General features: G+C 36.3%; 1 protein-coding gene across 2 annotated transcripts in view; it reads left to right on the plus strand.

The window, feature by feature from the left end:
• The window catches only part of uggt2 (UDP-glucose glycoprotein glucosyltransferase 2), a 28780-nt gene extending 4164 nt beyond the window's left edge, over nt 1-24616 (plus strand). The window contains exons 10-41 of one of the 2 annotated variants that reach the window (XM_026271951.1): nt 350-449; nt 977-1037; nt 1270-1361; nt 1483-1636; nt 1950-2069; nt 2197-2282; nt 3860-3995; nt 4219-4350; nt 4625-4789; nt 4931-5054; nt 5244-5342; nt 5593-5687; nt 7034-7243; nt 9911-10042; nt 11254-11384; nt 11463-11558; nt 12030-12132; nt 12465-12544; nt 13405-13594; nt 13812-13970; nt 14169-14254; nt 16133-16217; nt 16341-16423; nt 17150-17173; nt 18106-18204; nt 18294-18378; nt 19164-19346; nt 20281-20441; nt 20613-20727; nt 20813-20929; nt 23634-23796; nt 23875-24616. In XM_026271951.1, the coding sequence (XP_026127736.1) occupies nt 350-449; nt 977-1037; nt 1270-1361; nt 1483-1636; nt 1950-2069; nt 2197-2282; nt 3860-3995; nt 4219-4350; nt 4625-4789; nt 4931-5054; nt 5244-5342; nt 5593-5687; nt 7034-7243; nt 9911-10042; nt 11254-11384; nt 11463-11558; nt 12030-12132; nt 12465-12544; nt 13405-13594; nt 13812-13970; nt 14169-14254; nt 16133-16217; nt 16341-16423; nt 17150-17173; nt 18106-18204; nt 18294-18378; nt 19164-19346; nt 20281-20441; nt 20613-20727; nt 20813-20929; nt 23634-23796; nt 23875-23897 (3689 nt within the window). In that variant the 3' untranslated portion in view covers nt 23898-24616. The remainder of the gene's footprint in view (nt 1-349; nt 450-976; nt 1038-1269; nt 1362-1482; nt 1637-1949; nt 2070-2196; nt 2283-3859; nt 3996-4218; nt 4351-4624; nt 4790-4930; nt 5055-5243; nt 5343-5592; nt 5688-7033; nt 7244-9910; nt 10043-11253; nt 11385-11462; nt 11559-12029; nt 12133-12464; nt 12545-13404; nt 13595-13811; nt 13971-14168; nt 14255-16132; nt 16218-16340; nt 16424-17149; nt 17174-18105; nt 18205-18293; nt 18379-19163; nt 19347-20280; nt 20442-20612; nt 20728-20812; nt 20930-23633; nt 23797-23874) is intronic. The other variant, XM_026271952.1, reaches the window with a different exon arrangement.
• The last annotated feature ends 18 nt before the right edge of the window (nt 24617-24634 follow it).

The following is a 24634-nucleotide window of genomic DNA, read 5'->3' on the forward strand; positions in this document are numbered from 1 at the left end:
AAGAAGTCAAACATTGTTGTATTTCAGAAGAATTCATTAAGGAGAGCTTGGGCAGATGTCCACATGTTCTCTATATATGACTTCAATTTCAAAATGTTCATCTTAAAAACTGTTGTATGAAATACTTTTATGAGTCAGTGTAATTGCTTGGAAGAGAACAGCCATACATTCTTCAAAATTGTTGTGTTCGTATACAAGTAAATCTTGACAATGTTGAATTCAGCTGTTCGTTTAATTACAGAATTTTAGATTTATATTTTAATTATGAATAGTTTTAATGGACTCTTGCATTGCATTATTTGCTCCTTTAACAAAGATTTTGAAATGCCTCTTTCTGTCTTTCCAATAGACCTCAGTTTCCAGGCAGCATCTCGGATCATGACTGTGCCAAAGTTTGATTCTCTCAAATTGATGCAAGACCTCAGCCAAAATTTCCCAAGCAGAGCCAGGTAAAAAGTCTGAAATTCAGTCTTGGTTTTAGAAAATCCAAGACAGAAATCATTACCTTTGTTACAACTCTCTGCATCAGAACTCAAAAAGAAAAAAGGGAAAGATTAACAAAAATGTTGCCTTTTTTAAAAGGTTCATCCTTATAGAATCCTTATTAAATCCAATAATGAAAACTTATTTAAACATCACAAATGTTGAGAACAGGAATATATGTAACAGTTATTCTTGTAAAATACTCCGCTATGCATTTTTGCATGTATAACAGCACAGAATGCATGCATATGCATTATGTGTAGGTCATTTTTAATGTGTGACTGTGACTTTACTCCACTGCTGCTCAAGACAGCTTTATGTGCGGTGTTCAGAATTTGCTGACTCCGAGTTATTGTGGTTTACTGTTTGTCAGCATAGCAGATATGGCGTCTAAGAGGGAACAGGTTTTCTGAGATTAAAATGAGTTTTAATGACTGTTCTGGGATGTTGGCGAGAGCTGGTACTGACTGTACATGTTTTACTGTCCCCACAGATCACTGACAAGAGTGGCCGTAAACCAAGACATGAGGAAAGAAATAGAAGACAATCAAAAGGTAAGGTTTTATCAACAACTTTTCTGATGAGCACTGTAAAAAAAAAGTTTCAAGTGCAGCCATGTGGGCCAGGATTTTTGTGATTTATTTTTAGAAAAGTTTGATGAGTACTCTGGAGTGTCTCAGATGAAGAATCCAATACAAAAAGATCATGTTTCAGCAAATCATGCCCATACTGAATGATGTGAAGTCCATAAAGTGATGGTGTAGCTAACAGGTCTTCACATTTCAGAGGTTAAGTGAGTCGATGGGGATCCAACCTGGAGATGCCAGTCTGTTTATTAATGGAATACACGTTGACCTGGACATTCATAACGCTTTCAGGTATGATCCCTGTCCAAAGATCCTCTTACCAACTGGTAACTGGCCCTACTACCGTTCCTCAACATGTTTTATGTTTGTTAAACTCATCCTGTAAATTGTTTCTTTCTCAACTGATCTGTAGCATCCTGGACATCCTCCGAACCGAGGCTAAGATTCTCGAAGGTCTTCATAACCTTGGCATCAGGGGAAGCAGCGTTAGTAAGTTCCTGCATTTACCATCTTCAACCACTGTAGAGGACAGCTACGCTCTGGACATCCGCCACTCATCCGTTATGGTAAGACGCTAATTATTTGAGTGTGGCTGTGGAGCTCCGGAATTCTGGAAGTAAAAAAACCATATTTTCAGTCTACATAGAGAAACTGATTAATGTTTAATAGAAACTTTTAAGACTGACCTGCCATGAGCTTCTTGGATGCTAAGTATCTGTTTTAAAAAAATGTCACGATTATCATTATTTTGTTTCTATTTTTTGATAATGCTAAAGTTAAATGGATAAAATACTTCCGGAACCCAAGCTGCAGATAAATTGGGTGTTCCCTGCTCACATAAAGGCTTTCAAAATGTAACAAATGTCTGTCATTTTCTAGTGGGTTAATGACATTGAGAAGGACTCCATGTATCGTCACTGGCCCTCAAGTGTCCAGGAGCTCCTCAGAGCAACATTTCCTGGAGTTATTCGACAAATACGCCGGAACTTCTATAACCTGGTGAGTCAGCTTGCTTGTGAGTTGATTATAGTCTAAGCTGAAATATGCTGCAAGACCCATTTTGTATGAATTTGTTATAATATTAATTTGTGAAAGAATGAAAAATGGTTTTATCTGTTGTTGGCAGGTTCTGTTTCTTGACCCAATACAAGAGGAGAGCATTGAGCTGGTGAAATTAGCAGAATTATTTTACAAACATAACATTCCTCTCAGGTATGTGCACTCCACAATAGCATTTAATAAATTTTTCTTGAACCTTAATATATATGATTCTAATAGTTAACTTCTCAATAATGATTGCTAAACTGTAAAATGGACCATTGTCACAGAAAATTTCCATAGCTCTGCTATTTTCATATCACTTAAAGAGCCAGTAAGATGAAAATTTGAACACAAAACATTGTCATTTTGTCAAAATATCATTTTAAAATTACCTCAATTCTCAGAGATCCCCAAACGGTTCGCGCGAAGCTGTTCAAAAGATTCAGTTTCCTTAAACCCCACCTTTCGGTAGCATACTGCGTTCTGATTGGTCAACTAACATAGGTTTGATTGGTTGTTCCGCACACAACTTCATGGTAAACAATGCGTTAGCATCTTTTTGGGGTGAATTATGTCTTATTCCTCTCATCGCGAAGCAAACAGTAAAATAAAAAACTTGAACAGTCTCGCTGCTTTTTCTGCTGTGTGGGTGTATTCAAGCCACGCACTTCAGTTTGAATCTGAATAGCGCGTTCAGCGCGGGGGCGTGGTCACATTACATATAATTAAGGGAGATTTGAAAAACAGACATCGCGTTGTTTTCATATGGATTACTTTATCACAGAATATCTGTTAGCAGCACATGTTAAACTTCATTTTAATGACGTGTTTGTAAATGAAGAACAGCACAGACAGGCTGCAGACAGCACACATACTGATAAGACGCTCGGGAGAAAACAAACACATAACTTCATAATCATACTTCGCGTTGTGATTCGGAGATGTTTGTTGGTCTAAATAAAGTTGGTAATGAACCCTCTTTTATGGCCAAACGCTTTGAAAATCCCGCTGTACTCACCGAGATTAGAAAAGCAGTCATCAGTGAAATGTTGTGAACACAACAAAAGGGATTTGTTGTACTGCTCTAGTATTGTGGTAAAACTGAATTTTAGCCATTGGTTCTTCTGATCTTCATTCTTTGGCAGTGAAAATAAAACAAACTTGCCTTTACAATTAAAAACACACTGTCTCCTCGACATGATGCTCTCACACCAAACAGAGCGTCTGTGTGTGTGGGTGGAGCAGGTCAGAGTTTTGTTTCTCCCAAGACAGTAGGCGGAGATTATTATGCAAAGTGTTCCTAGTGACGTACATAGAGATGGGCAAAAGATTTGAAATCTATAACGACTCGTTTCAGTGATTCAGAGTCGACTCCTTACTTTAGAAGCCAATAACTTTATAAATCGTGTACTTTTTGGTTTAATTACTTTACACATCGTTTACACTGATGGACAGCTACATCATACACTGTAATACAGGTAATTTTTGATTTCCCATCTGTGTGGCTCTTTAATGGTTTCTTACGTATAATTTCAACTCAAATCAATATTTCATGTCCATTTCTATCTTTTTGGTAAGTAACCATGTAATAAGCAGCTGACGTTATTCATTCAACAAACAAACAAACAAACTTCATTTTATTATAATGAGCTGTATCATGTACTGTTCAGTTTTATTTGTTGATCATTTTATGGTTGGCGAGATTTTATGCCAGATTTGATATGCATTTATTTTTCCGTGTCTCTTAGGATTGGGTTTGTGCTGGTTGTCAGTACGGATGATAAAGTGGATGGGTATTCGGATGCAGGTGTTGCTCTCTTCAGGCTGTTAAACTACATCTCAGAGGAGTATGATGAAGCACAGGCTTTTACGTCCATGGTGTCAGTGAGTATCTTTGTGGTTGCTCTGACTCTCTTTTAATTCAAAATGACTTCTCCTTCACATTAAGCGTGATATCTGAAGGCCTGGTTTGTACTGTGTGCTGTAGCAGATATTTTCAGTTAAAATGTACACATTCTTTTGTTCAAGACATTGGTTTTATGGATGTGGAAAGAGTGCTATCCAAAGATGACTTATGTTAACATACAGTAAATGTGCTAATTTACAGATCTATAACAGGGTTGAAGTCGGAGAGATTCTCTCTGTGAATACAGTAACTGCATATCTGAAAAAGAAATTTCCAAAAGCAAATGCTGCCAGAATTCTTGGAGTGGACTCAAGCTATGATGACAACAGAAAGGTAGTGCTGTTACAGTATGTGCTCTGATGACAAAAAAACATTTAATGTGCAGAGAATTACATACTTACAACATACTTAGTACAAAATATTTTCAGTGCACATGGCACTTTTATAACTGAAATACAACTTTAAAAAAGGCAATATGATTTTCATAGCATTGGTAAATAAATAGAAACCACTGCTTGTTCAAAATAGGAAATCATGGACTCGAGATGTGATTTGGAAATAGATGTCTGTGCCTTTATGAAGGTTTAGTATGATGTGTGTTTTTCAGGCTGGAGGAGGTTTTTACAAAAAGAGTGGTTTAGGTGCTTTACCAGTGGGTCTGTTCAATGGTATTCCACTCAGTAGTGATGAGATGGACCCAGAAGAACTAGAGACGGTTCTTCTGCAGAAAATCATGGAAACTACCAACTTCTTCCAGAGAGCTGTCTTTATGGTTGGCCTTTATATCTCTTACTGTTTCTTCAAATTCTTTGGTTTGACCATTTACTTTTATCACGCATACATCTATTTATTGACTGTGATCCTTTAAATTTGGTTGGTTCGCAAATTCTAAGGCGTTTCCTGTCCTATCCAGGGTCAGATCACTGAGAGTGTTGATGTGGTGGACTTCCTAATGGAGCAGGCCAATGTGGTTCCTCGAATCAACCCTCTCATTCTGAGCTCTGAGAGGCGATATCTGGATTTCACTTCCTCACCAGGTAGCCCTTTCAATGATCACCTGACCCAAACCAGTGCCAGTATTGATCTGTCATCTCACCATATCATTGTCACGGTCACACTCTGCAATCTCTTTCACATCACTATCATCAACATATCATTACCCATACCTTTACTGTGTTTATTATGAACTGAATCTTAATAATGTCTTGTTATGATTGAACAAATAGTTGCTGATGACTGGGATGACACAACTATGTTCTCATACTTGGACTCCAAAGACAAAACAGCAGTTGTCTCTAAGAGAATGAAGTATTTCATCAGAGAAGGTGAGTCGTGACTCCAGTCAGTAATTTATATTTTATAATGTTTTAAGTAGCTGCCATAAATTGTCAGGAGTTTGACAGTGCACTGCCAATACTGCTTGTATAACATCATAATTAACATTGCATGGTTGGTTTAATGTTACTTTCAATATTTTAACACACAATACATGTAGACTTCTTGGCTAGAAACCTATCCAAACTGTTTTTCTAAAAAGCATTATTCTTAAGTACATTTTTTTTACTTCTTCTGTAGAAGAGGAGGTGTTGTATGGAGTGACCATGTGGATTGTAGCAGATATTGAACAGCCCTCTGGGAGGCAGTTGCTCCGGAACGCCTTGAAACATATGGTAAACTACTGCAGTTTTTATTTCCAATTAGTTGTAACCACAGGAATCACATCTTCAGAGAGCAGAGGCACACATGCATCTTAGTAATTAATCTGAGAGCAATTCATCTTTGAAAGCATTCTTCTGGTGTTGGTTAATGAACAAAATGCAGAGTTAATGATCCGATTGAGATATATGCACATTACACACACACTACTGGTCAAAAGTTTGGCATCAGAATGGTTTTTAACAGTAACAGATTTTTATGCTCATTAAGGCTGTATTTATTTGATCAAAAATACAGGAAAAATTGTAATATTTGACATATTATTGTGATGTAAAATAAAAAAAATCTATTTTAAGATACTTTAAAATCTATTTTATTCCTGTGATGCAAAGCTGAATTGTCAGCATCATTACTCCAGTCTTCTGTGTTGCATGATCCTTCAGAAATCATTGTGATATGCTGATTTATTATCAGTGCTGGAAACTTGTGCTGCTTAACATTTTTTTGGGAACCTGTGATACTTTTTTTCAGTATTCTTTGATGAATAAAAAGTTAAAAAGAAGAGCATTTATTTAAATAAATATTTTCTAACAGTATACACTACAGTTCATACACTCACTTCGAGGTCATTAAATTTGTATTCTTTCTTTTTTTGAAAGAAATTAAAACTTTTATTCAGCAAGGATGTGTTATATTGTTAAGAAGTGATAGCGTAGATTCATACTGTATTGTTAGAAAAGATTTATATTTTGAATAAATGCTGAAAATCATTTTATTCTTCAAAGAATCCTGAAAAAAAGTATTGTATTGTTGTTATTGATATTTGGCAGCACAACTGTTGCCAACATTGATAATTCTATTAATAAATCCGCATATTAGAATGATTTCTTAAGGATCATGTGACACTATAGACTGAAGTAATTACTGCTGGAAATATGTTTTTTTTTTTTTTTTTTTTTTACAATAATATCGTGATTTTTTACAAATGTATACTTAAACACTCTGCATTGTATTTTGCTTGTGTGTGTGTGCAATGCAGAGTGTTTAAATATATATATATTTTTTTAAATCACAATATTATTATAAAAAAATAAAAAACAGATATTGATCCAGTTTGCTCCCAAATGTTTCATTGAATCAAATCTGTTCTTATATTGTTTGTTTGTATATTTTTTTTTTACATTTCAAGTAATTTTCCTATCACTATTCTTCTTCATCTCAAAATCTGTATATCAGGGTTTCATTTTTGTTAAGTAAACTTACCCGAATGTTTTAAGACATTCCTAATCACATAGTTTGTTGCTGGTTTGCTGTGGTCTCCTGTTGGAGAGAGTCTCTAATCATCAGTGTTTGTTCGCAGAAGTCCAGCAGCTCCAACTGTCGTGTCGGGGTGATCAATAACCCCAGTGGAAAGCCCACAGAGGACAACAGCGCTTTGTACCGAGCTGTCTGGGCTTCTCTCCTCACCCAAAGCAGCAAAAACATGCTCGACTTCACCCTAAAACTCCTCAAAGAAGAAAATGTGGAGCTCCTCAAACAAGGCACCAAGATTAAGCACTTACTGAAACAGGTCAGTGGAGTGTGAAATACTGTGTCTGGGTAATGTGGAATTATGCGTAGAGCATTTTGACTTGGATTTATCTTAACACGCCTGTTCTTTTCTAGCCTGTCTGTCTGTCGTTTTTTCCTTTTCCATTTTAATTTCACATTAAAGTCACTTGAGTTAAGTTGCTGGAAATGTGCCGTCCTCCTGTCAGTCTGTTTTGAAAGACCAGAAAAGTATATTACAGAAATACAGATTGTTAATTCCATGTTGGCCGTTTATGGCTGCAAGATTATTATAGAATTATACTGATGCAAATGAATGACCTCAAGATGCAACCAGATGAAAAAAAACTCCAACCATTAGGGGTGCACCGATATTACATTTCTGGTCAAACCGGAAAAGCCAATAAACATTTACATTTACATTTATTCATTTAGCAGACGCTTTTATCCAAAGCAACTTACAGAAGAGGACAGTGGAAGCAATCAAAGAAAAAAACAAAAAGAGTAACGATATATAAGTGCTATAAAAAGTCTCAGTTAGGTTAACACAGTACACATAAGCCCCTTTCACACTGCCATTCCGGCAAATACATGGGTAAAGTGTTCCGGCAATTGTTCCCTGGTCGCTAGATAGTGCACTTTCACACTGCCAGTGATGACCCGGGATATGTGCGTGCTTTCACACACAACCCGTAAAGATCCCGCAACGACACGTGACATCAGCGCGTGATGTGTAATGTACAGTGCGTGACATGTAATTTACAAGTCGAAAACATTAGGCACATTATACTTTCACTGAAGCAAGCAAACGGTCTCGGCGTCAGTGCGGAAAGTGAGGAACTAACTGATCTCTGCTTCATTACAGTTTGCATATATGTTTTCGTCGCGAACGTTGATCTTCGTGCAAAACAGGCGGTAAAAGAGTCGCGCAATAACGCGCATCATCACTTTGACACGGCATTAGATCTGGCTTTTGTTCACACAGCGCTCGTCCCGGGTCGAACCCCACAATGTTACTAGGTCCCCGACCCGGGTTCAATGCAGGAATCAATCCCGGGACGTGGTTGCTTTCACACAGAAGGCGACCCGCCAATGTTCCGGCAATATGACGGGTCCGACGTGCAGTGTGAAAGGGGCTATAGCATGGGATTTTAAATAATATAATATAAAGAAAACAGATATAAAGAATAAAAAGAGAATAGAGCAAGCTAGTAAACATAATAAACATGGCTGATATTACAGTTCTACATTGTTACAATTACTACTAGTGAATTTAAACATCACAACCTTTACAATGTACAGTATAAAAGATGAAAATTAATTAAAAAAAGATTACTTTTAACATTATTAAATTATTATGCACTGTCTTTTATGATGTACTGCTTTCATTTAATGTTTTCTTAAAACATAGTAGCTTTTGTCCTCCCACTTGCAGTGTCTTCCAAAGAACACAACAACATTTATAGTTTCCTCCGGTCATCACCATAAAATGACCTCTCATCTTTTCCATGGTGTGCCTTCACCCCATCACCACATCCAGTGAAAACCACTCAACCACATGCCATTTTCTCAGACTTGCACACAAACGACATTTCTGGGAATGGCTACTGTGTATCTCTTACAACCACAGCTGGAATCTAGGGTCTTATTGACAGAGTATTGTACCTCTCAGAAGATCTGATTGGTCTGTAAGATACATGGAGAGTTTTCTTGTGGTTCTTTCAGTCCTCTTGTAACTGTGTTTTCCTGCTCCTATTTATTTCCATCGTAATATATAAGATAAGAGAAAGTGTTCCATCCAACCCGGCATTCCTGAGTTTTATTAGTTGAAAATGGTTGGAAAGGGATTCTTGGTTCCCTGAGAGCTCGTGTCTGGGACCTGTAATGGCTCTATTATTGGATGGCTGGGAGAGGTGTTGTGCTGATATTAGCATTTTGTTCCTTTTCATAAGAGCCAAATGCTGGAATCACTAATAATCTGACTCTGCACAACTCATGCGCCCGAGATTTGTTATTGGCACTGAAGCCATTTCTCATTACAAGTCTGATAAATGAAAATGTTTAATGATTGATTAGCGCTACGCGGTCTCCAGTGGCAACACATTTTTCATAGGTCTAGCCAATTTAATACTCTTCTCAAATTACTCTAATGACTGCACTTGCACAAATGTGCCCTCTTTAGTTGTCAATATCTCACTGATTGACTATTTCCTCATTGCAGTGTAATCAAAAAACAAACTAATGAGCTGATCGATTTGTTCTTTCCACATTTTTGCTCCACTACAGTTCACCTCAGTCCAAACCAGGGGTCCCACAAGATTTCACCCCCTATGTCTTCACTGAGAAATTTATTCAGAAGAATTATTCTGAAAATAATTATTCTTTGTGACAGTAAATATCCAGTATTTATTTATTTATTTATTTATATATAAATATAAAATATATAATTTTTTTTTTTTTTTTTTTTTTTGTAGGTATATAGCTGTTTTCAACATTGGTAAAAATAAGATATATGTTTTTTGAGCAACAGAGCAGCATTTATTAAAAATGATTTCTGAAAAATCTTGTGATATCAAAGAACGGAGTATGCTGGTGGCTGCTGATTTTATTTTTTTCCAAGTAGTAATAATTTATGTTAAATACCTTTTTCAGGTATTTAAGTGTTAAATGTGTGTTTGGTCTCCTTTAGGGTATGGACCATGATGCCTTTGAGAAGAAGTTCAACACGATGGAGGTGGACTTCCTGCACAGCCAGCAGAAGTACTGTAAGGACGTTCTGAAGCTGAAAGCTGGACAGAGAGCTGTGGTCAGCAACGGCAGGGTGAGATTCACAAACAAGCACTTCCAGGAGAGTTATTAAATCATTTATAACCTAATGACCTATGGCACAGATCGCTGATCTGGATGATAAATAGTCTGAACTCTAAGGTCTCACCAGTTGGTCCCTCCCATGGGCCGCTCATTTTGTTGACTCCGTATTAAGCAGTTTGCTTGGCCTGTCCTAACCTGTGAGGAGAGGAAGAGAGAGATGAAGCCTGGCGTTAATTCACCAGCATCCACTCAGCATCCTCTGCTGCAGGGGTCGCAGGTCACATAGAACGGGCCAGCTGTCATAACGCTGTGCTTTTCCAGCAGAGTCTTTGTTGACAGACAAGCACAAAATGGACTGCAGCCTGAAACATCAGGGACATGCCATCATTCTCCAACACACCAAAAGTGATCCCCAGAATGATTTTCATCCTAAAAAGAAATTATGGTTTCATAAATATATATTTTAACCCTGTTTTATATGAATGAGCTACTAAACCGAAAGAAAATAGCAGAATATAAGTATTTTTATAACATTTTTAAGTATGTTTATGTAACATTCCTAATACATGCACAGTGATTTTGTAACTGCTATAAAATGTGTATATCTTAAATATGTTTTTAAATAAATATTAAAGTATAGTCTAAATAATAGACTTTTTAAATACAGGCACAATGGTTTTATAATGCCCATATTTTGATATTTATTATATACAATCTATATATTTGTTTATATCTAAAATTATGTATTACTACTAATACATATACTCGCTTTTGAGGCATGAGAGGTATTTGTCATTCATTTCTTTTAGCTGCAGTCTTATTGGCTCTAAACTATTAAAGGGTTTTGCTCTGCAGAAGACATGGTCCACTAGCCAAATGTAAACGAAAAGATGCAAAACAAAATTAGCAAGAAAATGAAAAGCTGGGTAACGTTTATATTCTGTGTTAAAAAACATGTTGATATTAAAAGCCAGGGTGCAAGTCAGGCAGTTGGCCTTGCTTTGATTAGCATTAAAAATGTTCTGCCATGGACATGCATATAAATGACTCTTATTTGAAAAGGGGGGGCTTTGAAGGGTTCTGGGTGTAGAAGTTTGAGCCGCTGTACAATAGTAAGCACACATGCTCTGACACTTTAGACCCGTGGTGCTGATAGTAGATACAGACTGAAATTCACTGAACTTCACTTCTGACTAACAATAAGCTCAATGTCTTCACTAGGTCCTGAGCCTATTGGATGATGAAGAAGAGTTCAGTGCTGAAGATTTCCATCTGCTAGAGAAGATCACACTTCGCACTTCAGCAGAAAAGATTAAATCGAAGATCAAGCAGATGAGCTTGAATGCCCAAAAGTATGCACTCTTTTTGCTGGTCACCCCAAGCAGATATGACAGTAGAGGCAAACTGAAACCTGTTATTGCTCTTCACAGGGCCAGTGATCTAATCATGAAAGTAGACGCTCTCCTCACTGCATCACCTAAAGGAGAGGCCAGAAAAGACGTCAAACTTCTGAAGGACAAACACAGGTGCAGTACTGAGAGTATCTGTATTTTAAAAGAAAATAAATACTTTCACCCTCGTGCATTTCACCAGATCCTTTTGCCGGTTTTATGATTGCAGACCATAGAAAATAACATGGTTGCATAAGTGTCTCAGTGATGATGTCTGCTTTGTAAATGTATCCTTTGAATCGGTTTCTTTTCAATTAATCACTTTTATCGGTTCATAAATGGGTATGAAACTAAATCACAAATTAGTCAGACAACTCACTCAATGAAAGTGTGAGTCAGCTGCATATTCACACATAAACCCTTTCCACCCAACTGAGTTTCCATGGCTATGATCAGCTCCTCTTATTATTTATGCATATTCACAGCCAATTGTGACACTGAAGTAGTCCGTGTGTGTTATCAGTATGTTAAAAGCCTCTACTTCAGTTTTTCTCATTAGCGCAACACTACCAATGAATCTAGCTGACCAGATGTGTCTTTTAACAGCGTTCTTCAGCTGGCACAGCGGGAGGATGAGGTGTTCTATGATGTGGTTGCCATCGTGGATCCTCTCACCAGAGATGCACAGAAGTTGGCTCCTTTATTAGTTGTACGTACAACTTTGGTCATGTCTAAGTGCTTTTGTTCCTCAGGCCTTGTTTTTGTGCTGTGATTCAGCTGAGAGACAATGAGCTTGGTCATTGCAGTGTCTTCCAAAATCATTCTTAATGTTCAACTTCCTCTTCGTTTCATTATTCTTATGGTCTGTGGATCCTTAAAGAAGGATCCTTTTTTATATAGATGTAGAACGTGAAATGAGAGCGGTTGGCTCATCTGTATGCGGCCCTGTGAAGCGTGACCTGGAGCTTCCCTCCTGAATCCTGTTGTTTTTGAGTGTGTGAGTGGTTAATAACCAGGCCTTCTCCTCTGTGTGTGCTGCAGGTGCTTGGTCAAGTGGTCAATATGAAAGTGCAGGTGTTCATGAACTGTCGAGCCAAGCTGTCTGAGATGCCCCTGAAGAGGTGAGAGCAAAAGCTTAATTAAACTTCAGCTCTGAGAGGGTCGGGGGACACGCATGTGCACACTCACACTCATATAGTGGCTAGAGCTGTTCTGCAGGTATTATCTTGCTTTTTGTTTTAACAGAGTTCAGTGGTTAAAATGGTTAATGTGGAGTTTTATATTATCAGTGTACTAACTACCTCTTAGCTGATGTATAAAAAGATGTGGTGAAACACAGCTGCACTGATTTAAAACACAAGGGGAAAGAGAGAAAAGAAAATATATATATACCGTATTTTCCGGACTATAAGTCGCAACTGAGTATAAGTCGCATCAGTCCAAAAATACATCATGATGAGGAAAAAACATATATATATAAGTCGCACAGGACTATAAGTCGCATTTATTTAAAACCAAGAGAAAACATTACCATCTACAGCCGCAAGAAGGCGCTCTATGTTTTCATAGTGCCCTCTGGCGGCTGTAGACGGTAATGTTTTCTCTTGGTTCATTTCTCTTGATTCATGTCAAATTAATTTTGATAAATAAGTCGCACCTATACTTGCCTCAAAATCAGAATGTATATCCCTTGTCATGTTATATTTATTTTATTTATTTCCCTCTCTTTCTTTAATATTTTGTAAATAATTTTCATGAAAATCAGTAATAAAGGTAAAAAGTTAGTAAATAACTAATGATACTTGGTTTATTCCCAAAAAAAGTTGAAGTCATATTTAGAAGTTAGAAGTATAGATTAGAAGTATACTGAAAATATGATTATATTATGTTATGAAATTCCTAGCTATTCCCAAATAACAACATACCACCAGTTTAGTTTATAAGATTGATGTTTCATCTATTTCCTTTGTCTTTCTGGCAGCTTTTATCAATATGTTTTGGAACCGGATGTTTCATTCTTTGGCAACAACTCCCTTTCCCCTGGCCCTGTGGCCCGCTTTACTGAAATCCCAGAATCCCCTCTGCTCACTCTTAATATGATCACCCCAGAGAGCTGGATGGTAGAGCCGGTCAGGAGCCCTTATGATCTAGATAACATCCACCTACAGGAGGTATGAATTCTAATTCTAAATGCAGTATTTATAAATTTACCGATGCTGAGAAGTGCATGTGATTAGTTTTTTGTAGTTCAGAATTCATTGTTGCTGCAGTAGTGCTATGAAATGTTCGCATGTGTCTTGATCAGCCAGAATCTCCAAGACAAAGATGTTTAGTGTCATTATGATGGATTTGGATGGATAAATGAGTCTTCTCCTACTGTATTATCAGGTCAGTGGTGTAGTCAATGCAGATTATGAGCTTGAGTATCTGCTGTTGGAGGGCCACTGTTTTGACCTGTCCACAGGTCAGCCTCCCAGAGGACTTCAGTTTACACTGGGCATGAGACAGGAACCTCTCATGCATGACACCATTGTCATGGCCAACCTGGTGAGTTTATTCTCTATTCTTTGCTTTTGCCTGAATATATGTTGTATTTATTGAACTAGGAATCTTCCTAGCTTGGTAAGAGTTACATGGATCCAGATTGAGGTTCCTCTCATCATTAACCAACCTTCATGTAATTCCAAACCTGCATGACTGATGTTCTTCTATGGAACACAAAAGCTAACCCACCGCATTTCATAGGGCTATTTCCAGTTGAAGGCCAACCCCGGTGCCTGGATCTTGAGGATGCGAGAGGGCCGCTCAGAGGACATCTATCAGATACAAGCGTGAGATAATTTATTTCCCCTTCACAGATTTACTTTTATATACTGATGTTTAGAAGTCTAGTGATCAGCAAGATTTGATTACAAAGGCTGCATTTATTTGAACAAAAATACAGTTCTGTCATTACAACTCGCTGAGGGATTGGCGTGGTAATGTACATAACAATGTTAATGTATTTGGTCTCGGAGAAATAGATCTGCTACGCTGCTGGTGCTGCAGCAGAGCAAGTACTGAGACTTGCTATATTCCCAACATGCTGCTGTGAGCATGTAAGAAATAAAGTTGCTCCACATGTAACACATACGAATAATCCCCATAGCATACATGACCACCCCGTATCAGATCTATACAGGTGGAGCTGGGGAAGGTGGAGGATTTCTGAAGTGCGCTGCAGCTGCTACAACAAGCATTGGCCAAGTTTTTGAATGTTGAGCATCGAGCTCATAGGCTACCAATACAAGAGAGAACCAATCAGATGTGACGTGATAATGATGTCATTGTCATATTGAGTTAGATCTATCGGACTGTGCCATCTAGAGTTTCATGCCAGAACTTTGTGTTATTGTTCTTAATCTCACTGACCCCAAACGTTTGAAAGTTAGGTTACATTTGGCATATCTTGTTTCCATATTGATTTAAAATCAGTTTTATTTAGTGCACGCATTCACTGGGCATCAAACCTGTCATCTTGGGTCTGCTGGCGATAGGTTGTACGAGGAATACCAATACCATCCAAAATAAAGAACAAAAAGAGACGACCACACTCAAGCTAATGGTCCATATCAAAACTCTCTAAAATGCTTGTCTAAATTTTCATTCCTTCTGATTGTGCACGTTTTAGCAGTTCTTTAAGGAAACACAGTGGTGGTTTCTTTGAGAATTATGTAAGACAGTAAAATTTATACCCCATTCATGCAGGTTAAAGTTAGAGCGCGGTGTCATTTTTCACACTGTCTGCTACTGCTAGTGTGATTATTCATACAGTCTAAGGTCTGGCACAAAACACAACCAAAACGGAGGGTGTGTGAGAGAGAAAAAGAAAGTATCTCTCAGACGCACACACTGCTGACTACTAAATGAATGGAAAGGCAGTGTTTTGTCATTGTGATATTCACTGATATCCTGTTCTGAAGAAGTAAAGCCTAATAGTGTCCTGAATCACTGGACATTTTTTATGCTTTCATGTCATCACAACTTTTTTCTGAGACATGAACTACTTGACAAAAAATAATCCAGTACTGAATTGTGAGTCACTGGTGAGGAATCAGAGTAATTACAGTGATTGCAATGCAGAACTATTTGATATTCCTCAAACTATTTACTAGCTGTTCTTCATCTTCTTTGTGGTTTTTCATCCTTGTTTTCCTTTGATCTTCATGTCCCTCTTTTTATTTTTTGTTGTTTTTCTTCATCATATTTATACTTTTGTCTTTGTTATTTGTCATTTTTGTTTTGTTCATTGTTTTCTTCTCCTCTTTGTTGTTCTTGTTGTTCTTCTGTATATCTTGCAATCGTTATTGTTCTGTTTATCTTCTCTTGGTTGATGTTATTGTTTTTCTGTTCATCTGTTTACTATATCCTTGTTATTGTTCTTTTTTGTATTTCTTGTAGTTATTCTGTTAATTGTTTTTCTATTGTTGTTCTTCCCCTTCTTCTCCTTTTTCTTCTGCATTGTTTTTCATCGTCTTAAGTTTCATGCAATTTAATTCATTTCTAAATCAACAGCAAAACTTATAGACACCATTCAAACTTTAGTAGAAAAAGTAAGCCTTGTATATTTAAAATCACAAGTCTGTAACATACTTCATTTGCTGAATTGTAAGCACTGATATTTCCTTCAGGAATTTGTGCTCATATAGTGTTGTGTATGTATGTTTTAGGCACGATGGCACGGACTCTCCTGATGATGCTGGTGATGTCATTGTGGTGCTTAACAGCTTCCACAGCAAGATCATCAAAGTTAGAGTAAGTTTGTAATGTTGTTATAGTATTCACAATCTATTATGCTAAAAAGCATTTACATATAAAACACCAGCTGATGAGACCAATTAAATATTCAAGTATTATTAAATATTATTAAAATATTAGGTCCAGAAAAAGCCTGACAAACTCAATGAGGATCTTCTAAGTGAAGGAACAGAATCCAAAGGCTTGTGGGATTCCTTAACCAGGTGAGTCTGATTTTTGTAGCACTAATCACATCTTAGATCATTTCTTAAAAAGCTAGAGGGGAACAACAAATAATCACAAAAATATCACAGAAAAACAGACTGCACAATATTTATGTCTGGGTCTACAGAATGTTAAAGTTGTTACCTTTTTATATATATTATCCCAAAAATTATATATATATATTATTTTTGGGATAGTTTGATAAGACTCATTCATCAAGTTCAGCAAAAATCTCTATAAATCTCTCTAACTACTGTGAAAAAAGACCTGCAGATCCATTGTCTCTCTTGTAAATACACACACTACCATTCAAAAGTTTGGGGGTTGTATAATTTTTTACATGTTTTTGAAAGAAACCCCTTATGTTAATCAAAGTTGCATTTATTTGATCAAAATACAGTAAAAACTGTAGTGTTGTGAAATATTATGATACTTGGGAAAACTGTGATATATTTTCAGGATTCTTTGACAAATAAAAGGTTCAAAAGAACAGCATTTATTTGAAATAACAAGCATTTCTAAGAGTATAAATGTCACTTTTGATCAGTTTAATGCATCCTTACTCTATACAAGTATTTATTTCTTTTTATACGCTTACTGACTCCAGACTTTTGAACTGTAGTGTATATTTTGTATATTAAAAAGCAGAGGGTTTGCATTTTAATTAACAGCTGTTTATTACGTTTTGTGGTCTGTCTCCTTTGTTCATTGCTGTCTTTGAGAAGTGTGTGGAGTTCTTTGGAGAAAAGGTAGGGAATCTGGTCTCTACATTTTTCACTTTTTTTTTTTCTCTTACTCACTTTTTCTTGCGTCAGTAAGCGATACAGCAGAATTTCAATTAGCTTCCCCTCAGCTTGATTTTTACACATCATTCTCCACATTTAGAAATAGTTTGCCGGGTTGTTACAAAATTCCACCTTGTCTCAGCAGGGTTACATCACCTCCATTCCACATTATTAAACAAACCTCATCTCGCCTTTTTCCTTGGGAAGTATGTAGCTTGGAAACAGGAGACCGAAAGGTTCCAAAGGTGTGATGATAGCTATTAAAAAAACAGTCTAATGTGAATATCTGTGTAGAGGCAGCAGTAGGTGAGATCTTGGCTAGGGTGGTTGTGGAAAGCTACGGATGGCACTTGGTTTTGTTTTGAGGTAATGCCGAAGGATGAGATCTTCAGAAATCTCTGAACCACCTCAAAACATGCACACAGGTTCTGTCGACATGAAATAAAATCACTTGCTCTGTCTCAAAACCTATTAGGCTGAACCAACAACTTTAAATGGTCTATAGCCTCATTTACTTGAAGATTTCATGTTTTGTTACCTTATTTAAAAAAAAAATCTATATATAAAAAAAAATGCTGTTCTTTTTAACTATTTAAAAGAATCCTGAAAATACGTGTATCACTGTTACCACAAAAATATTAAGCAGTACAACAGTTTTCAGCTTTGCTAATAAAAAAATAAAATGTCTTTAGCAGCAAATCAGCATATCAGACTGATTTTGAAAGGTTTGTGTGAGACTGAAGACTGGAGTTATGGCTGCTGAAAATGAAGCTTTTGTAATTGATACATATTCCACATAATCCTGTTATGACATATTATTGGCAGAGCTATATTCCTGTTGCTGTGGCAAGTTTTTTTTTTTTTAGTTAAGTGTGTGTTTTTTGGGTGTTTTGCAGCTTTGCCGGTGGCCCGAGTGTAGATGGGGATGACAAGAAGAAAGACGTTCTCAACATTTTCTCAGTGGCCTCTGGACATCTATATGAGCGCTTCCTGAGGTAGGACCACCACTCGTGTGAATGCGCACGTATGTCAGCTTCCTCTTCAACTCCTCACGTATTTCTATTTCCTGTTTTTCCCCTTATAGAATAATGATGCTCTCTGTCCTTCAACACACTAAAACCCCTGTCAAGTTCTGGTTCCTAAAAAACTACCTCTCCCCCTCATTTAAGGTAAGATGGCTATCATTCCCAGCATGCTCTAGGTGCTCACTGATGCATTTTGTACACAAACTAAGCAAGAGCTGGCTGAAATGGCTTATTTCCAGTGTGCCTGGCTGAGGTAATTTTTGAGAGTGCACAGGTTTTTTGGTTTATTTAAAATTATGGTTTTGAATGACAAAGTTTATGGCATGAGATTTTTTTTTTTTTTTTGACATATGCATATTTTTCGTGATGCTTTGCTCTCTGTGTGATATCTGATTTCAGTTTTAATTATACACCTTTTAATGTAGGGGCTGCACAATTTGTGTAAAAAATCTAATTATCTAGTTATTTTCTGATAAAAATTACAATTGTGAAATTAAAATTTATGCTTTTTTGTAAGGCTACACAATTTGGTCTAACATTTTGTGATTATTTGTCAACGAGATTATAAAATAATAGTAATATTTTTACCAAAAAAAAAAACTAAAGAAAAAAAAAAGAAATATTACTACTGCAATATTTCACTGTAGAATTTAAAAATCAAATATTTAAGAAAAATACTCCAATAATACAACTGTACAAATGTAATACAAATACATTCATGCCTGCCTTAAATAAATTTTCAAACATTTCACCATGAGCAGAACAGAAGTCATGCGATGCCATGGAGGCTCCAACATTGAAGGTTAAATTAATGCTTTTTCATAGTCTTAGCAATGTAAATGAGGGGAGAATGATCCATGAATGTGTTAATAGATATATTGTGTTGTATTGAGTGTGTAGTTGATCCCTTTCTGCTTGTGTGTGTATAGGACACCATCTCTCACATGGCGAAGGCTTATGGTTTCCAGTATGAGCTGGTCCAGTATAAGTGGCCCCGCTGGCTTCACCAGCAGACAGAAAAGCAACGTATCATCTGGGGTTATAAGATCCTTTTCCTGGATGTGCTTTTTCCCCTGGCTGTGGACAAGATCATCTTTGTAGATGCTGATCAGGTGACTTACGCATGAGAAAAACAACGGTTCTGAATGAATTAGCAACAAACATGATCTCAATACAGGTTAAATACAGCAAGTGGCATCTCACAAGTAATTACAGCGTTTTTGCTTTTAAAAAAAATCTTATTTCATGTTAAATGCTTAGTTTATTATTTAATCATCCTCCTGTTGTTCTAAGACTTTGATTGCTCTTCATAACAGTGAGGTGTGGTTTTGCATGTCAAGCCATTACATTTGAGCTTCTATTCACCATATGTGTTGTTGATGTTGATCTGTATTTATATGTGAATGAATGCCTAAATTTAATTTGTTCATATACAAGACATGATTGTGTCCCTTCGGAACCATTCACAAATAGATTGCTTTTACAGTGTATTTATGAACCTTTTAAGTTTTGGGGAAATGGACTTTCAGTTTCATTAAAAACAGCTTCAGTTGTGTTTTTAAGATGAACTGAAGTCTGAAGGGTTTCAAGCAGCATGAGGGAGAGTAAAAAAAACACTATTTTAATTTCTGGATGAATCTCAGTTCTTGGTGGTCTGAACACAAAATGAGTCATGAAAAAGATAATAAAATTCATGGCTGATATTACTGCCAATTTTTCTGTACTACATGAAGGAAATGCAGAGCTTGTTGAATTGTGGCAAACAGTAACATGTATAGTGTTTTCTGTTGTATTCTGCACATTTTAGCAGAATTAGTCGTGTATATATATAAAAAAAATAATGTCTTTGTTTTTGCATGTTTATACGCGTCCATATCCAACCTGTGAATCTGATTTAACAATACGTCTTACAGTTTGCCATTTTTTAATTAATAGCATCCAAGAGAATTCACAGGCACTTCTCCAAAAATTCAACCTGTTAGCACATTAGCAAACAGTGATGCCTTCTTGTTGCAAAACATAACACAGCATACTTATTATATTTAGATTGTCAGGGCAGATTTGAAGGAGTTGAGAGATCTGGATCTAGAGGGCGCCCCCTATGGGTACACCCCATTCTGCGACAGCCGCAAAGAGATGGAAGGCTACCGTTTTTGGAAGACTGGCTACTGGGCTTCTCATCTTGCACACAGGAAATACCACATCAGGTTAGACCACAACAAATCACAGACAATGACATATGTTTAAAAAAAAACACAATGTGTTAATTTTATCTTTATAGATTTGCTGTAACATTAGATTTTTTTTTTTGAAAGGATTCTGTTGTTCTATGATATAGTGATATGTAATATTTCAGAAATATTGCCCTTTTTCTCCAGTGCATTATATGTGGTGGACTTAAAAAAATTCCGTAAGATCGCAGCTGGAGACCGCCTCAGAGGGCAGTACCAAGCCTTAAGCCAAGATCCCAACAGTCTGTCTAACCTAGACCAGGTATGTGCTTTACCTCACACATGTTAACCATTAGAGATGACTTGAATGTAATTTGAATGTTCTCTGTGGGGTTTGATGCTAACAGGACCTTCCCAACAACATGATCCATCAAGTAGCCATCAAGTCCTTACCTCAGGAGTGGATGTGGTGTGAGACCTGGTGTGATGACAATTCCAAAACTACAGCCAAGACCATAGATCTGGTTAGTATGCATTCACACCACACTATCTTTCAACTATCATGTTCCTGTGGCTCAGAGCTAGAGCATTGCGTTATCAGCACAAAAGGTTGTGGGTTCAATTCCCAGGGAACATACATACTGGTCGAAAAAAAATGTATAGCCTGAATGCACTTTAAGTCACTTTGGATAAAAGTGTCTTCTAAATGCATAAAAATGTAAAAAACACTACAGCGTAGCAGGAATGGGAGACCCATTGGGAAGATGCCAGTAAACGGCATTAGCAAACCTGAACTATTACAGCATTTATTAGTCTATACTAATAAAGTTAATATACATTAAAGCTGCAGTAGGTAATTTTGTAAAAATATATTTTTTAAATTTTTTGTTAAACCTGTCATTATGTCCTGACAGTAGAATATGAGACAGATAATCTGTGAAAAAATCAAGCTTTTAAGCTGTTAAGAAACAACCAATCAGAGATGCGGTCCGTAACTTTGTTTGTGTTCAAAATGTAGAAAAATGTATATAATAAGCGAGTACACCATGAATCCATTTTCCAAACCGTGTTTTTAGCTTGTCCTGAATCACTAGAGTGCTCCTATAATAAGTGTTTATATTCTGACTATTTTAGATTGCTTCGGGGTACCGCGGCGGAGTAACCCAGTACCTTTGTGATTCCTCATAGACATAAACAGAGAGAAGTAGTTCTGGCTACGATGTTCTTCCGCAAGATGCAAGCAGTTCTGTTTATTAACTGCTAGAGCGTCAAAAGTTACTGACTGCAGCTTTAATAAAAATATTAATATTGTTAATTGTTTTATATAACTTTTTATCTAAAACAATGTAATCGTAAATATTGAATTCAACAATACCGATATATACTACTAAGATTATTAAATGCAATAGAAGTATTATAGCTGATAATTCATGTTACTGATACAGTTAATATAGTTAACTAATGTTACCAAACATAACAAGACCTTATTGTACAGTGTTACAGATAAACATTAGATTTTAGATATTTTATATCCCCTAGCATAATCAAATACAGTATATGATATTTGGCACTGATTATAATTTAAGCAATAGCGATCAATTTGCTTGGTTTCATTTTTTAAAAAAGAGCCCCTTGAAGAAGATATGATATCAGGTTGAAATGCCTGTAGTCTGATCATACCCAGATTTCTTTCTTTCCCACTATGACTAACGCACATACAGAGAGCGACAAAAATAGTAGTCTCATTTACACCCTGTTCCTCCCTGCCGGCTGCTCCTGGGAGGTGGAGAGGGAAACGTCTCATTAGAGATGGCAGTGAGGGCTGCAGCCCACAGCACAGGCTGGACTCGGGTCTGACGCAGGTTTAGAAGAGTGCTGACCTCTGCATTCCATCCAGCTCTCGCACCTCATTAATGTATACCAAGTTTAGTTGTGAAAGTCTTACTCCAGTGCTGTGTGGGGTTATTTTTACTCAACACATACTATAGGGAAGGAACTGTCTTTTTTTTTTGTTTATTTTATTCTTTTATGTTCGTGCCAACTTTTGCTTGCAGTCACCTCATAACATCATTGCTTTACAGTTCAATAAAAATGAATAGTTTTCTCCTTTTATATGGTGCTCATTCATTTTTCTGTTTGGAAACGTTTAATTGCTAATTACTGAAAAAAATTCAATCCCTATATATATATATATATATATATATATATATATATATATATATATATATATATATATATATATATATATATATATATCAATCAGATGACTAGAAAAGCCTTAATGGGAGCTTTAATCTCTTTTGAAAACTCATCTTTTTTCCCTGCTTTTTTGTAGGTTTTTATTTAGTGATGCTTGTTGTGTGGTCAGATTTCTCTGTGCTGTATAATATTGCTGTGTAATGGTTTTTATTTTTGTTTTTATTTTTTACATGTTTTAAGATGTGTTCAGCACATTGGTCAACCAACTGTTGTTTTTAATGGTGCTTTACAAATATATTGCCTTACCTTTAATGCAGTAATTTTAATTGCATAAAGATTCAGTTCTTGAATGTCGTCCTACAGTTGATCTAGTGTATTTAGCCTTTCTTTGTCATTAACACAGTTGCTGCTACTTTTCTGTGCACCATCATGAACACATCTTTATATAAATCTGATTATTTGGGTCTTGAACTTTAAGCCTCATGTTTCTTGCAATATTATGTTTTGTTTGAATATTAATTTATTCTTAATCTACACTGACGTTTAAAAGTTTGAGGTTGGTAAGAATTTTTGTTTGTAGATGTTAAATGCAGGAAAAACAGTGATATTGAAATATTATTAAAATAAAAATAAAACTTTTCGATTTTAATCTTTAAAAATGTTTATTTTGATGCTTAAGAACCATTACTTAACAATTATTGGCAAATTACTGGCTGTCAGCCGGTGTGTCCAAACTAGTTATGTGGTATGCTTTTTGTTTTGCTGCCTATTCTCCGATATGATGTAACTTTTCTGAAACTCTGAGCCAGTGGCACAATCAAAATTTTGCTATGTTGTAAAAACATGTTTTGTGACTTAGAAGTCTTGGAATTATTGATATCAAGCTCTATTATAGATGAACGGCATTGACAGTTTTCACTTTGAGTGCTGAAGAAATGAAATAAGGCCACCCTAAGCACAGATGAAACAGGTTGAAGGAAGTGTTTTGCTACCACAATTGACTGTTTTCTTTGTGTTGATTTATTGTAGTGCAATAACCCAAAGACCAAAGAGCCCAAGTTAAGTGCAGCAGTGAGGATTGTTCCAGAATGGTCCAAGTACGACAATGAGATCAAGCAGTTTCTCAAACAGGTGAAGGAGCAGGAGGAAATTACTGAGGATAGATCATCATCATCATCATCACAGCACACAGGTAAGACTTAGTCATCACAAAAATGACTTTTTTTTTTCCAGTAAGCCCAGTTCATAAACATTATCTGTATTTTAACAGGCACTCGGCGTGATGAACTTTAGCACTCGAGTGCTCATGTTTGCACCTATCTTCCTGTGAAACACTGAGGAAATACACACAAGGAAACATTTTAAAGGACTTCATGACATATTTTATGTATATGATTTTGAATGAAGGTTTAGTTTGAATGCTCTCTGACTTCAAGATGTAAACTGTATAAATGACTTTATATAAATAATTTCTGACAAAAAGATTAAAACAATTGCAGTGTTATCTGATATTTTTGGCCAGTTTATGAAATTGCAGTGGAGCTGGTGTATATTCATAAGGGACAATCGTCAATATTGTGTACATTCCTTCAGATAAGATTATAGATCTTTATACTGTTTCACAGTTCATTCCACATGGCCTTTTTTGTAACATAGTTTCAGTAAATATTCTGTCATCTGTCAGTGTTTGCAAGTGAAAGCTATCTGTGGTTGCAAATTGTTGATTTAAAACAAATGTCTCACTAATAAATTCACTTTTAGATTGCGTTGAAAGTCTGAACACTACCAAGTATAGCCCTCTAAGATATTACAGTATTTTCCAGAATAAACCATACAATTGTCAACTATTATTCATTGCTGTCAAAGTCAGCTCTGTAGATCCATTCTCTAATGTACCGGACGGATCCTGTATATTTCTATTACATCATTGACTCTGTACACATTTGTTTCTATGCCTTGATGTTCAAAGATGTGGATTTTCTCAGGAATAAAGTGCTATTTTTATTCTGAAAGGGGATACAAGTCTTTTA

The sequence above is a fragment of the Carassius auratus genome, chromosome 9, assembly GCF_003368295.1.
Source record: "Carassius auratus strain Wakin chromosome 9, ASM336829v1, whole genome shotgun sequence".
In the NCBI taxonomy this organism is placed as follows: domain Eukaryota; kingdom Metazoa; phylum Chordata; class Actinopteri; order Cypriniformes; family Cyprinidae; genus Carassius; species Carassius auratus.